This window comes from Trypanosoma conorhini, assembly GCF_003719485.1.
Source record: "Trypanosoma conorhini strain 025E chromosome Unknown Tco_14.4_contig_00267, whole genome shotgun sequence".
NCBI lineage: Eukaryota > Euglenozoa > Kinetoplastea > Trypanosomatida > Trypanosomatidae > Trypanosoma > Trypanosoma conorhini.
The window spans coordinates 1,643-12,300 of record NW_021704350.1 but is presented as its reverse complement, the minus strand read 5'-3'; the positions used below and the strand labels follow the sequence as shown (position 1 = coordinate 12,300).

The 10,658-nt window shown below is 60.1% G+C and overlaps 5 protein-coding genes across 5 annotated transcripts, besides 13 other annotated features; all 5 read right to left on the bottom strand.

Moving 5' to 3' along the window:
• Positions 1-1,677, bottom strand: Tco025E_04909 (uncharacterized protein; the record flags this gene model as incomplete). Its single annotated transcript, XM_029371814.1, has 1 exon — positions 1-1,677. A coding segment is annotated over one exon (1,677 nt), but the record flags the coding sequence as incomplete, so codon positions are not given.
• Positions 1,678-1,829: 152 nt separating this feature from the next.
• Positions 1,830-1,846: a microsatellite.
• A 111-nt stretch (positions 1,847-1,957) lies between these two features.
• Positions 1,958-1,975: a microsatellite.
• Positions 1,976-2,405: 430 nt separating this feature from the next.
• On the bottom strand, positions 2,406-2,834 carry Tco025E_04908 (uncharacterized protein; the record flags this gene model as incomplete). Its single annotated transcript, XM_029371813.1, has 1 exon — positions 2,406-2,834. One exon carries the CDS (start codon positions 2,832-2,834, stop codon positions 2,406-2,408), a length of 429 nt encoding a protein of 142 aa, XP_029228118.1.
• A 1,263-nt stretch (positions 2,835-4,097) lies between these two features.
• Tco025E_04907 (putative cytosolic leucyl aminopeptidase, putative,metallo-peptidase, Clan MF, Family M17) lies at positions 4,098-5,993 on the bottom strand (the record flags this gene model as incomplete). Its single annotated transcript, XM_029371812.1, has 1 exon — positions 4,098-5,993. The coding sequence occupies one exon, from the start codon at positions 5,991-5,993 to the stop codon at positions 4,098-4,100; it is 1,896 nt and encodes a 631-aa protein (XP_029228117.1).
• Positions 5,994-6,176: 183 nt separating this feature from the next.
• Positions 6,177-6,200: a microsatellite.
• A 39-nt stretch (positions 6,201-6,239) lies between these two features.
• Positions 6,240-6,273: a microsatellite.
• Positions 6,274-6,552: 279 nt separating this feature from the next.
• Positions 6,553-6,587: a microsatellite.
• A 376-nt stretch (positions 6,588-6,963) lies between these two features.
• Tco025E_04906 (uncharacterized protein) lies at positions 6,964-8,610 on the bottom strand (the record flags this gene model as incomplete). The annotated part of the gene is made up of 1 exon (XM_029371811.1): positions 6,964-8,610. The coding sequence occupies one exon, from the start codon at positions 8,608-8,610 to the stop codon at positions 6,964-6,966; it is 1,647 nt and encodes a 548-aa protein (XP_029228116.1).
• Positions 8,611-8,904: 294 nt separating this feature from the next.
• Positions 8,905-8,958: a microsatellite.
• A 69-nt stretch (positions 8,959-9,027) lies between these two features.
• Positions 9,028-9,050: a microsatellite.
• An 89-nt stretch (positions 9,051-9,139) lies between these two features.
• Positions 9,140-9,161: a microsatellite.
• Positions 9,162-9,210: 49 nt separating this feature from the next.
• Positions 9,211-9,250: a microsatellite.
• Positions 9,251-9,272: 22 nt separating this feature from the next.
• Positions 9,273-9,325: a microsatellite.
• A 59-nt stretch (positions 9,326-9,384) lies between these two features.
• On the bottom strand, positions 9,385-9,999 carry Tco025E_04905 (uncharacterized protein; the record flags this gene model as incomplete). Its single annotated transcript, XM_029371810.1, has 1 exon — positions 9,385-9,999. One exon carries the CDS (start codon positions 9,997-9,999, stop codon positions 9,385-9,387), a length of 615 nt encoding a protein of 204 aa, XP_029228115.1.
• A 54-nt stretch (positions 10,000-10,053) lies between these two features.
• Positions 10,054-10,082: a microsatellite.
• Positions 10,083-10,102: a microsatellite.
• A 178-nt stretch (positions 10,103-10,280) lies between these two features.
• Positions 10,281-10,326: a sequence feature (G-rich).
• Between the last annotated feature and the right edge of the window lie 332 nt (positions 10,327-10,658).

Sequence of the window (10,658 nt, the reverse complement as noted above, 5' to 3'; positions counted from 1 at the left end):
GTCGTCGTCGTCGTCGTCGTCGTCGTCGTCGTCGTCGTCGTCGTCGGCAACATCGTGAGGTTGACGCCTTTGGTGGGGGTGGGGGTGGGGGTGATGCTTATCGTCGGGACAACTGACGCGACGCACGCCCTCGCCCCCTGTCATCGAGCGCGGCCGGGGCGGTGAAGCGCTGACGCTGCCGCCGCCGCTGGGCCGCCTCCCGTCTTGCCTGACGGCACTACCGCCGGCCACCGCGGTAGCCACACGTGGAAGGCTCAACTGCGTCCCCTCAACCCGTGTGCGGAGCCCCGCGGCGTGCTGGGCCGCGCGCCGCCACGGCACACAGGGAAATGGCATCCCCAGGCCGCGGCCAGAGGTCAGCGCTCTCCGCCGCCACTCCGATGTCTGTCCCGCCGCCCTCCACGGCGTCGACCGGGTCATTTGCCTCCACACCCGGCAAGCGCCCGGCACGGCAGAGGTTCTGCGAAGGCTGGTAGGATGCCACAAGTGCGGCCCTCGTGCGGCCGGGGCCAACGCGGCGCCCCCTTTCCACGGTGTGGCGGCCGAGGCGTCTCTGCTGCGCCGCAGCCCCGGCTCCCGGCATCTCACAAAAAAAAATTTACGATTGCCAAAGCAGGGCCCAGTGTGTTCGCAGGTCCCCACCGCCCGGCTTGCCACAACCACGCAAAATAACCCACTCTCACCCTCTGTCCTGTCAGCGGACGTTGCGTTCTCGTCGTCTACATTACAGACGTGCCGGGCGTATATGACGCAGCGGGAGATGAGCTGCAGGGCACAGGTGGTGGGGTTGAGGGCAACAGCTGCCCGCATAAAAGACTGCAGACTCACGGAAATCTTTACATGCGCCCCCACCGCACCCCAATCGTCATCGTCGGAGGCGGTGGTCAAACTCAAGCGTGGTGTCGGACGCGAGGAGGAGATTTTGTCGCCGCGTGAGCGCTTATTGCACGGCGTCGCGCGCTTCAATTCCTCGCTGCCTCCAACCGTGTCGTTCTCGTCGTCGTCGGAGAGGTCTGAAAATGGGCTTTCTCCCCTTTCCTGCGACGTCGAATGTTGTCCGCCGAGGCGCGTTGGGTTTGGTGTAGAGCCCGAGCCGGGGCCGAGCCAGTCCCGCAGTACGAGGTCATCCATGCTCCTCTCCACGGCGACCTGGAGGTACTGCTGAAACAGCGCCATCACCACCGTGCGCCGGATCAGCTCCACCTGGCGCGCCGCATCGTCCTCCATCAGTCGGCACGCATGAAGCTGTGCAAGCAGCTTCGCACACACACGCGGACTGGACCTCGCATGTTCCTGCGGCGGCGGCGGCGGCGCAGCATTGATGCTGGGATTGCTCGGGCCGCGCGTCCCCAGCGGTGTGTGTTGCGCCAACCTCTCCTCTTGACCACCGCGGAGGGGGGGCTTTCGTAGCGCCCCACCGCCACGCGCTTGTGTCGCCTGCCGGGCCCTCGCTGAGACGGCGATGCTCTGCCACGCTGTGAGGAGTCTGTGCGGGATGTTCAGGATGCTCCTCACGTAGTCGTCCAGAAGCATCGCCGCGCTGCTGAGCTCCGCCAGCACGTACGACAGGACCTGAAGCCGCCTAGATGTGATGAGAACGTCGCTTGCCGCAGCGTCCAGCAGAAACCCAGCAGCCGGTGCACCGGCGGTCCACGGGCATCGTGACGATGTCAGCATGGCTGAGCAGCAGTAGGAGGGAAAAGGTAGACTGCCTGAAACCCCACGTCCCCACCCCTCCTAGCTAGAAGTGTGCCGCACGCTCTGCCCACCGGTACGGGGAGTAAGGTGCGGCGGCGGCGGGTAAAAGGGGACATGAGGCAAAGAGGATCAGAGAGAGAGAGAGAGATGCACGGCGCCTGCTCCAGGCAGCATGCACGTCCGGAGGAAGCGAAGAAAGGCATGGGCAAATAAAAAAAAAAGGACGAAACTCGTCCCAAGAGATTGTAATGGGCAGACGTATATATATATATATATACACGCTTAGTGGCCTCAGACGGGCGGCCCAGTCTGAGCGGAGGCCACGCGCTACGGCCCCGCGTCAGCGTCAGTTCTGTCGTGAAGGAAAAAATTTCGCGCTGCTCGGCGCCGCGAGTGCGCGGGGCCGCGCTCCGTGCGTATCCGTCGCCTGCGCGGGAGGGTTGCAGAGACCCACGCGCCAGCAGCGGCAACTCCCGGTTCGCAGTACACCAATGATTTCGTCTCGCCCACACATGCATCAACGCACGCTAATCGAAGTAGAAAAGAAATGCAAAGAGAAACACAGACGTGAGAGCCGCTCAAGGGCGCAGGAGACGGAAAGACACCCCCGCACACGCACACGAGCACCGTAGCAAGAAGACAGAGGAAGAGAGAAGAGGGGGTGGGGTAGCTGCGTGTCTTCACTTTGGCGCAGAGCCCTCCTCCTGCTACTGCTGCTGCTGCAGGGCCCTAAGCAGCCCCGCCACCTCCTCGCGCTGCCGCTTCACCTCTGCCCTGTCCGCGGCAACGTGCAGCTTGCCAATAATCTCACGCTTTGCCCGCATCAGGAGAAACGCCGGGAGCTCCTTTGTGGTGTCGCACTTCATGGCGCGCAGGACCTCCTTCGCGTTGTCCTCCATCGAGTGCTCCGACGCCACCGCGGCGGGGAGGAGAAAACTCGAGACGACGGTGAAGTAGAGGGTGAGGCCGAAGGTGAGGCCGACGGCAACGTTGAAGAGGGCGCCCTTGCGCTCGAGGTAGCGGTCCACCGCGACCTTCCTGCGGTAGTACTTGAAGTGCGCGCGGAAGGCGGGGTCGAGCAGGTTCCAGAAGACCACCGTGGCCCACTTCAGCCGCGCCGGGGACTCATACGCCATTGCACCTGACCGCCCACGCGATGCCCAACTGCGGGCAGCGAAGGGGGTAGAACAAAAAAAGGGGGAAAAAAGTGGATGAAAGAGAAGAGACGCGGCATTGGCAGCAGCAAAAAGGGGCAGGCAATGCGGCGCAGTCAAGGTCCCAGCGAAATTCGGACGAAGAAGAGAACATTTTTTGTCTTCGTCATCTGTGCGCGTCCACCTCCCGCTTTACTTTCGTATTTTTGGTTGACATCTTTTTTCTTCTTCTTCCTTTGTTTGTTACCTCCCACCCACTCCCGCCCTCTCGCACCCCACAAATCCACACACACACACATACTTACTCAGAGGAAGAGGCGCGCATTACTTGTTAAAACTTAGCCCTGCTTTAACACCATACATACATGTTTGCAATGCATGCATCCACAGGTTGAGAGAGTGGGCAGGGGGCGGGTTCAAGATCTCAAATCCGTCCTGTCCCGAAGAAAAGAAAAAAAAAAAAAGTGCCAGCGGGGTAAATGCTGCCTGTGGGCGTGTGTGTCTTCTGCCCGGCGCACTGACTACATGCACTACAAACACTACAGGTGTGGCTGTGTATCTCCGTGTGCACGTGTGTAGGGCGTAGCCAGGGAGGCACGGAATGTGACTTATGAACTGTGACGAGAAACAGGCAGAGTGGACGAGCCAAAGCTGCTCCATCACACGGAACCGCACATGAGGAGGAGGGGGAAAAAAAGGTTCGACAATAAGGTGACAAAAAAAAAAAGAGGGCCTTTCAGGTTTAAAGAGGGTCTAAACAATAGAAGCGGAGACAAGTAAAAAACAAAAACAAAACACACACACACACATTAATACATATACTGCGTATGTAGTTATTGCGTTTACCTTGCATGTATATTAAAACTATGAAAAAAAAAAGGAGGGAAGGGGGGCAAAAGGAAATCTTTTCTGTATCAGCGCTTGTGGGCAATGAATGTATATGTCTGTAAGCATTCATTGGGAGAGAGGGAAAGAGAAATGTGGAAGGCCCACATATACACACATACACATTTGTGTGCAGTGGAGTGCCCAAACGCCTGTGTTCAACTTGAATTTCTTCTTCTTTTAGTTTCCCCTTTTGGGTACTTCCTCCTCCTCCTATTAACGCCGTTCGTCTACCGCTCTCTTTATCGCGCTTTATGTCCATCAGCTTTGCCACCGGCCCCAGGCCTCTCCGCTTCCTCCCTGCGCCACCCACCGCAAAGCGTTACTCGCCTCCACTCCCCACGACCACTTCTTCTTTTCTCATCCTCCACTGTGTGTATGTGTGTGCTTCTTTTCTTTTCTTTTCTTTTTTTGATTCGTTGTCTTTTTCTTCTTCTTCCTGCGTGGTGAGCCTCTGTCCCTTTGCATGTTACTGCTTCGCCCCCCTGCGTGCCGCTTCTGCTGCTTTGCCTGCGTTCTCTTCCGTGTCGGCGGCGGCGGCGGTGGCTGAGTGCTCCTCCTCCTCCTCCTCCTCTGCGGCTTCTCCGTGAGCTCCTGCGGCTCCGCGGGCGTCTCATCAGCCATCGCCGGCGCGGTATCGGCGGTGTCCTCCTCGTTGGAAGTGGCGCCCGCTCCACCGGTGTTGGCGAGGCCCGCGGCGGCGTCGGGCGGCGGCAGGCGGAAGTAGTCCAGCAGCATCTGCACGCCAAACCCTGGCGCCCCGGCGGGCTGAAACCCCTTCGGCTTGTCCCCGCCCATCGCTGCCCCCGCAATGTCCAGGTGGGCCCACTTCACGCCGTCCTCGATGAAGTTGCTCAGGAAGGCGGCGGCCGTGCAGGAGCCCGCCTCCCTGCCGGTGGACACGTTCTTGAGGTCCGCGAGACCGCCCTTCACCGCCTTTTTGTGCTCCTCGGCGACCGGCATCGGCCACAGCTCGTCCCCGCTGCTGCGTCCGCCCGCCATGAGGTGCTGGGACAGCTGGAGGTCGTTGCTAAACATCCCCGCACGTCGGCTTCCCAGGCCAATGAGAACGGCCCCGGTAAGGGTGGCGAGGTCGATCACGGTGCCCGGCCTCTTCGTCAGCTTGGCGTCCCGCTGAACGAAGGTGAGGGTATCGGCGAGGACGAGGCGGCCCTCCGCGTCGGTGTTAAGCACCTCGACCGTCAGTCCCTTGCGGCTTGTGAGGATGGAGGAGGGGAAATAGCTGTCCGGGCCAATGGCGTTCTCCACGAGGCCGACGGCGCCCACCACGTTCACCGGCAACCGGAGCAACGCGATGGCCTTGATGGTGGAGATCACCGTCGCGGCGCCCATCATGTCCAAATGCATGGTCTCCATCGAGCCATACGGCTTGACATTCAGGCCACCGCAGTCAAATGTCACCCCTTTTCCAACAAGGGCAGTTGCCTCTTCGCTATACCGGTTCCCGGTGTATTCAAAGACGACCAGGTACGGCTCATGCCGTGAGCCCTTCCCTACATTGTACAGGAGGTTTAGCCCAGCGTTGCGCAGCTTTTCTCCCTTCAGCATGTGACGCACCTTCACGCCAAGTGGGGCAAGCTCCTTCGCGATCCACTCGGCGTACAGCTGTGGAATACCCTCGTCCTCACGCAGGTTGCCCAGGCTGCGTGCCTCGTTGACGCAGCCGCCGATGACGTTGCCGCGGGTGATGGCGTCGGTGGCGTCCGAGTCAATGAAAAGACCCATGGGTGCTTTGCCGCCCTCCTCGGCGCCCTGCCTGGTGCGCAGGCGATCGTATTTGTAGGCCGCCGTCACGGCGAAGGCGGTCGTCTTCTCCACAACGTCGCCCGCCGGCAGGACGCCGGGCTCCTGGAAGAGGTCCCCCATGGAATGCACGCTGCTTGGCAACGACTTGAGCACCAGCGCAGAGGCCTGCAGCTTTTGCGCCTCTCGCACCGCGCTCGTCACCGCCAGGCGGTAGTCACGCACGGTGGGCTTCGTCCCAAGTCCCGCAAAAAGGCACCGCCGCTCTGAGTCCAGTGCGACACGGCCCGCCTCGTTCTTGAAGCCAAACGGCAGCCCCTCCGCCGCCTGCTCGGGCGACGCAAACTCCACGGAAAGCACGCGGGCGCTATCCATCTCCGCAGTGGCGTTCTTCCTGCCCCGCCCACTGACACGCTCAGCGCCGCGCGAGGACCAGGGCAGGGCCGCCAGCGAAACTGGAAGCGGTGCTCTCGAAGCGACTCGCTTGAGCATGATCCTTGTGAATGCGTCTCTCTCTCTGTGTGTGTATGCCGTGTGGCTGTCTCTTGTGGGGTTATCCCACCTATCTGCTTCCCTTTACCGGCTTAAAAGACGTTGTCCAACGGTGCGCGTGCCTCCCTCCTTGAGCTTATTTACGTTTCTCTCCTTTTTCCTTTTTTACTTCTTTCTTTTTACTGTGTGAGTGTGTGTGTGTGCGTGGAGGCCGATGCGCAGTCCAGCAGCGGGGAAGGGCGCAGTAAAAAGCGAGAGGAAGAGAGAGAAAGAGGAAGAGGTCCCACTCGGTGTGTTGGTTAGCGAGAGGCTAACGGCATTGCACACACGACAACATTTGCTAGCGCCCCCCTCCCCCCCCCCTGCTCAGCCCCCTCCCTTGCGTGCGTGTCTATCTGAGAAGCGGCGCTCACGCGGAGTGCTCATATTTACTGACCCTGGGACGGTCTCTGCCGTGACTTTGACGCACGGACGCCTTACGTGCACACCTGCGCCGATGACGCTGCCTTGCGCTGCAGCGGAGATGGCTGCGGTGGCGACGCCTCTTGGAGTGAAAGTCCCCACCCCCCACCCACCCACCCACACACACACACAGCGTAGCAACGGGAGCCGCGGCAGTGCGTAACAAATACAAGAAAAAACAAATACCAGTTTACTTTGCGTGGGTTCGCCCCCCGGCGGGAAACAATCATCTATAGCGCTCCAATGCGTGTATATAAATTTATCTATACATCTATATATAAGTACAATGAGGTACAAATGTGACGAAGAGGGAGGAGGAGGAGGAAGCATTTACCGCGGAAGCACAAGTGAGGCTTCGGAGGCGCAGCGTCCCCTCTTCGACTACCATTTGGTCCGCTGGATTCTTCCTCCACGGCCCCCGAGGGACTCCGTCACGAAGAAGAAACCCGTCACACAAGCCCACAGCGAAGAAGAAAGAGAGAAGGGGGGGGATGGGATAAGTTTTTTTTTACTTTGTAGAAAAGCCGCGACTAAAGCGCTCGCCAAAGCGGTACCCTGTCACAGCGGAATTGGCGGCAGGGTCCACCACAGGGATGAACGTCCGCGCCGTCAAGACGACCTGCTCCGTCCGCAGCAGCGTCACGTGAATGGGTTGATTCTCCCTGTATATGTGCGTGCCCAACGCCACAGCCTTTTGGTGGCTCCTGGGGAGCTGCACCGCGCCGTTCAGGCCAATCCCTGCCATGTGTATCGCCGTGGTGGCGGTGTCCGGCTGCGCGGGCTCGGTGCCGTCCAGCGTGTAGCAGACAATGCCACCCGCCGGGGGGTCCTCAAAGAAGACCACCATCTCCTTGCACCGGACGCAGATAAACGGCGGGGGAAGGCCGCCGCCTGCGTCCTCCTCGCGTGGCCCGCGATTCCACGACGTGGCTCGGGTGCAGTCGTAGACGGCGGCCGAGCTGCGTGCTCTCTGGTGACCGCGCTGATCCGTGCTGGGGTCGAGGAGGTCGTTTCCGTGGTTGTCCCCCTTAACCGTCCAGGCGTACACAAAGGCCACGTCCTCCCTTAACGGTATCGGCACCCCCGCATACACAACCCCCTTCCTACGCGAAAACTTAGCCTTCTGCCTGGCCTCCCCAATGTACACAAGCTGATAAATGATTTGGGTGTTTGGCGGGCGTCTGGACTCGTCAAAGTAGAGCTCCGCCTCCACGGCGCGGATTCGTGCCACGGGAGCCGGTATGTTTGGATCCAGAAAGGAGTGGCCCGCCCTATACACGGTGAGGCAGGCCTCCGTGATGTCGCTCGTTAGCGAGCCGTCGTGGGCCGCGACGGTGAGCGCGCGCACCACCACCGGCGTCCCCCCGCCCGCGTCCTCCGCGTTGAAGGGCGGAAGCGAGAGGGTGAAGGGGCCCGTGTAGAGCAGCGAGGGGTGCGCGCCATCGACGCTGTAGCGGACCTGATCCGGCGTAGTGCTGCCCTCGTTGAGGGCGATGGTGATGGGCGTGAAGGTCGTCACCTCCCCCTTCTCGGGGATAATGCGGGGCGGCAGTGGCCGTGTGGGGCAACCCGGCGCGGCAAACGACGGGCTCGCGCGTCCGTCGCGCTGGATGGTGACGCTCACCTGCTGCGGCTCCTGCGCCTCCACGCGTGGGGCGGCCCGCCCCTCCTCCACAACCTCGAAGCAGAACTGGTGCACGGAGCCCACAACCCGCAGTGTGGGGTAGACAGCGTAGGCGTAGATCGCGTAGCTGCCAGGGTCTATGAATTCCAGCGGCTCGGTGTACAGCATGAAGTGTTCACCGTAGCACTCATCCGTGCCGAGGAGCCGCGCAGTGTGGCCAGCGCCAGGGCCGCCGCTTGTCGCGGTCGCAGGGCCCGGCATGTACTGCACATCCAAGAGAATATCGCACGGCTGCTGCTGCAGGCACTGCAACTTTACCTCTAGCGGGGACTGGTGCACGCCAGGGGCAGGCGAGCACGACAACTCAAAGGCGTGGCGGCGCGTGAATCCGGGGTACATGTGGTACTTCCCGGGCACACTGCGGCGGCGGAGCTGGCAGCAGTAGTAAATCAGCACCGCCACAATCAGCAGCAGCAACAGACCGCAGATGCCAAGGATTGGCACCACCACAGCGGGTCCAATAGAAACCATTGTGTCCTTCCTTATGTTTTTTTTGGTTGGTTGGTTTCAGTTTTCCTTTTTGAATGTACCCTTTTGTCACCTCCCAAGTTTTTTTTTCCCCCCCGTTTTGCCTATAAACGCCGCTACTGCCAGAGTGGAAGCGGCCGCTCTGCACTGTCTGTGTGCACGTGTGCTGCCGCCGAGCTGGGCGCTGCCGCGGCAGACGTGTGTCTGTTGTGTGCTCACCGAACCCTCTTCCTGCTGCTGCGGGAAAAGTGGGGGGAAGCTGCCGTCCGCGCAACCCGTCACGCACAGAGACTGAGGAAGAAAGAGAGAGAGAGAAAGAAAGAGAGAGAAGAAAGAAAGAAAGAAAGAAAGGTAGAAACGTTTCAACACCGGCGTGCGCCACATGTCTCACGGCTCGTGACGCCCGGGTGGCATCCCTCGCCCACCCACCCATCCACCCCCCAAGCAGCGGCGTGTGTGGCAGTGTTTGCAGGCACGCCGTGGACGCGTCACCCGAAAGCCAAAGCACACGCACAATGAAAACACTACGAATACAAGAACAACAACAACAATAAGCCAAGGAGGGAAAGAGGCAGAAATTTCGTTCTGGTACGTGTGTGTACGTATATATGCATATAAATACATACATACATATATGCATATAAACCGTAACTGCAGCTCTGCCCACGCAAACGCACCGCAAGATGTAAACACCTACGCATACACATACACACACGCAGAAGTACATAAACATTGGTATAAATATATAACTAACAGCTATAAATCTTCTTCGATGGCTCAGCGTGGCGGCGGGGTATCACTGACTAGCAGCAATCGTCGCTTTCGCATAGCTAGCAGTCGCTCCTGCACAACCACCTTCTCAATGGCGTCCCTAACGCGTTGCGGGATGCTCAGCTTTGCCGCCACGTGCGAGACGCGGAGGCGCTCCGACTCACTGTACTCGCCGTCATCGGCGCAGGCGCACACGGCGTCGTAAAGCAGCACGCGGGCCAACGCCGCCGGAATAACCGGCCCTGAAAGAAACGCCGTCATATTTTCCGACAGTTGGGACGCCCCACCACCGCCCCGCGCGCCCGCGGTTGTCCCGGCGTGGGCCGCTGCCGTGCGCAGCGGCACCGTGTCCACAAACTGCATGAGCTCTAACCGTATCCGCGCGTCCTCCTCCCCGTTGAGGGGGAGAAGGTGCTCAATGAGGCCATGCACGTACTCCCGGCTCGGCTCCCGCTTCTCCTGCCCCGAGACGCAGAACAGGAGCGTCTTCACGTAGGCGTAGGGCAGGCTGCAGACCCCGACGTGGGGGCTGTACTTCGACCCGTACAGCGTGTCCAGGAGGAAGATGCAGCCGACGACGGAGACGTACGGGCCGCAGAGTCCCCGTGTCAGGCGCAGCATTGCGGGGAAAGGCAAGACCCGAAGAATAACAAAAAAAAACACACACACGCACGCACGCAAACGAAAACCTCAACGACTACACGAAAAAAAAAAGAAAAAAAAACTGAAGGAGCCTAAACGTTCCACTTCGTCCGATGCCTACAACCACCAGGCGCCCTTCGCGCCTCGCTTGGCGCCGCCCGCGGCAGAAACAAAAAAAAAAAAAGGCGGTGGGGAGAAACGCGGCCCCCACGCCCCACGCCTACGCTGCTGTCCCTTCGCCTACTTTTGGCTGCTGGGCGCGGCCCACGCCCCTTCTCCCCTCGTCCCTTCCGCTCCTCGCGCCTCACGCACTTGGCACGCGCAGGCACAACCGCAGAAGAACAAAAAAAAAGGTGGGAGGAGGAGAAAACACGCCGTGGCGGAGACGCAGACAACACACACACGCACGCAGCAAAATAAAAATAAAAATCCCGGCTCGCTTCTCCCGCAACGCCGCCCTGCGGCGGGACCGTGTGGGACAAATGGCGGGGCTTTCAAAGGCGCGTGAGCGGCGGTCGCAGAGTGTTATTGTATGAGCGCAGGCGACGCCAAGTACGGGGCGGGGAAAACAGCAAGAACAACAAGTAGCCCACAGGAGCAAAAAGAACAAAAAAAAAAATTTAGATACTCAAATACCT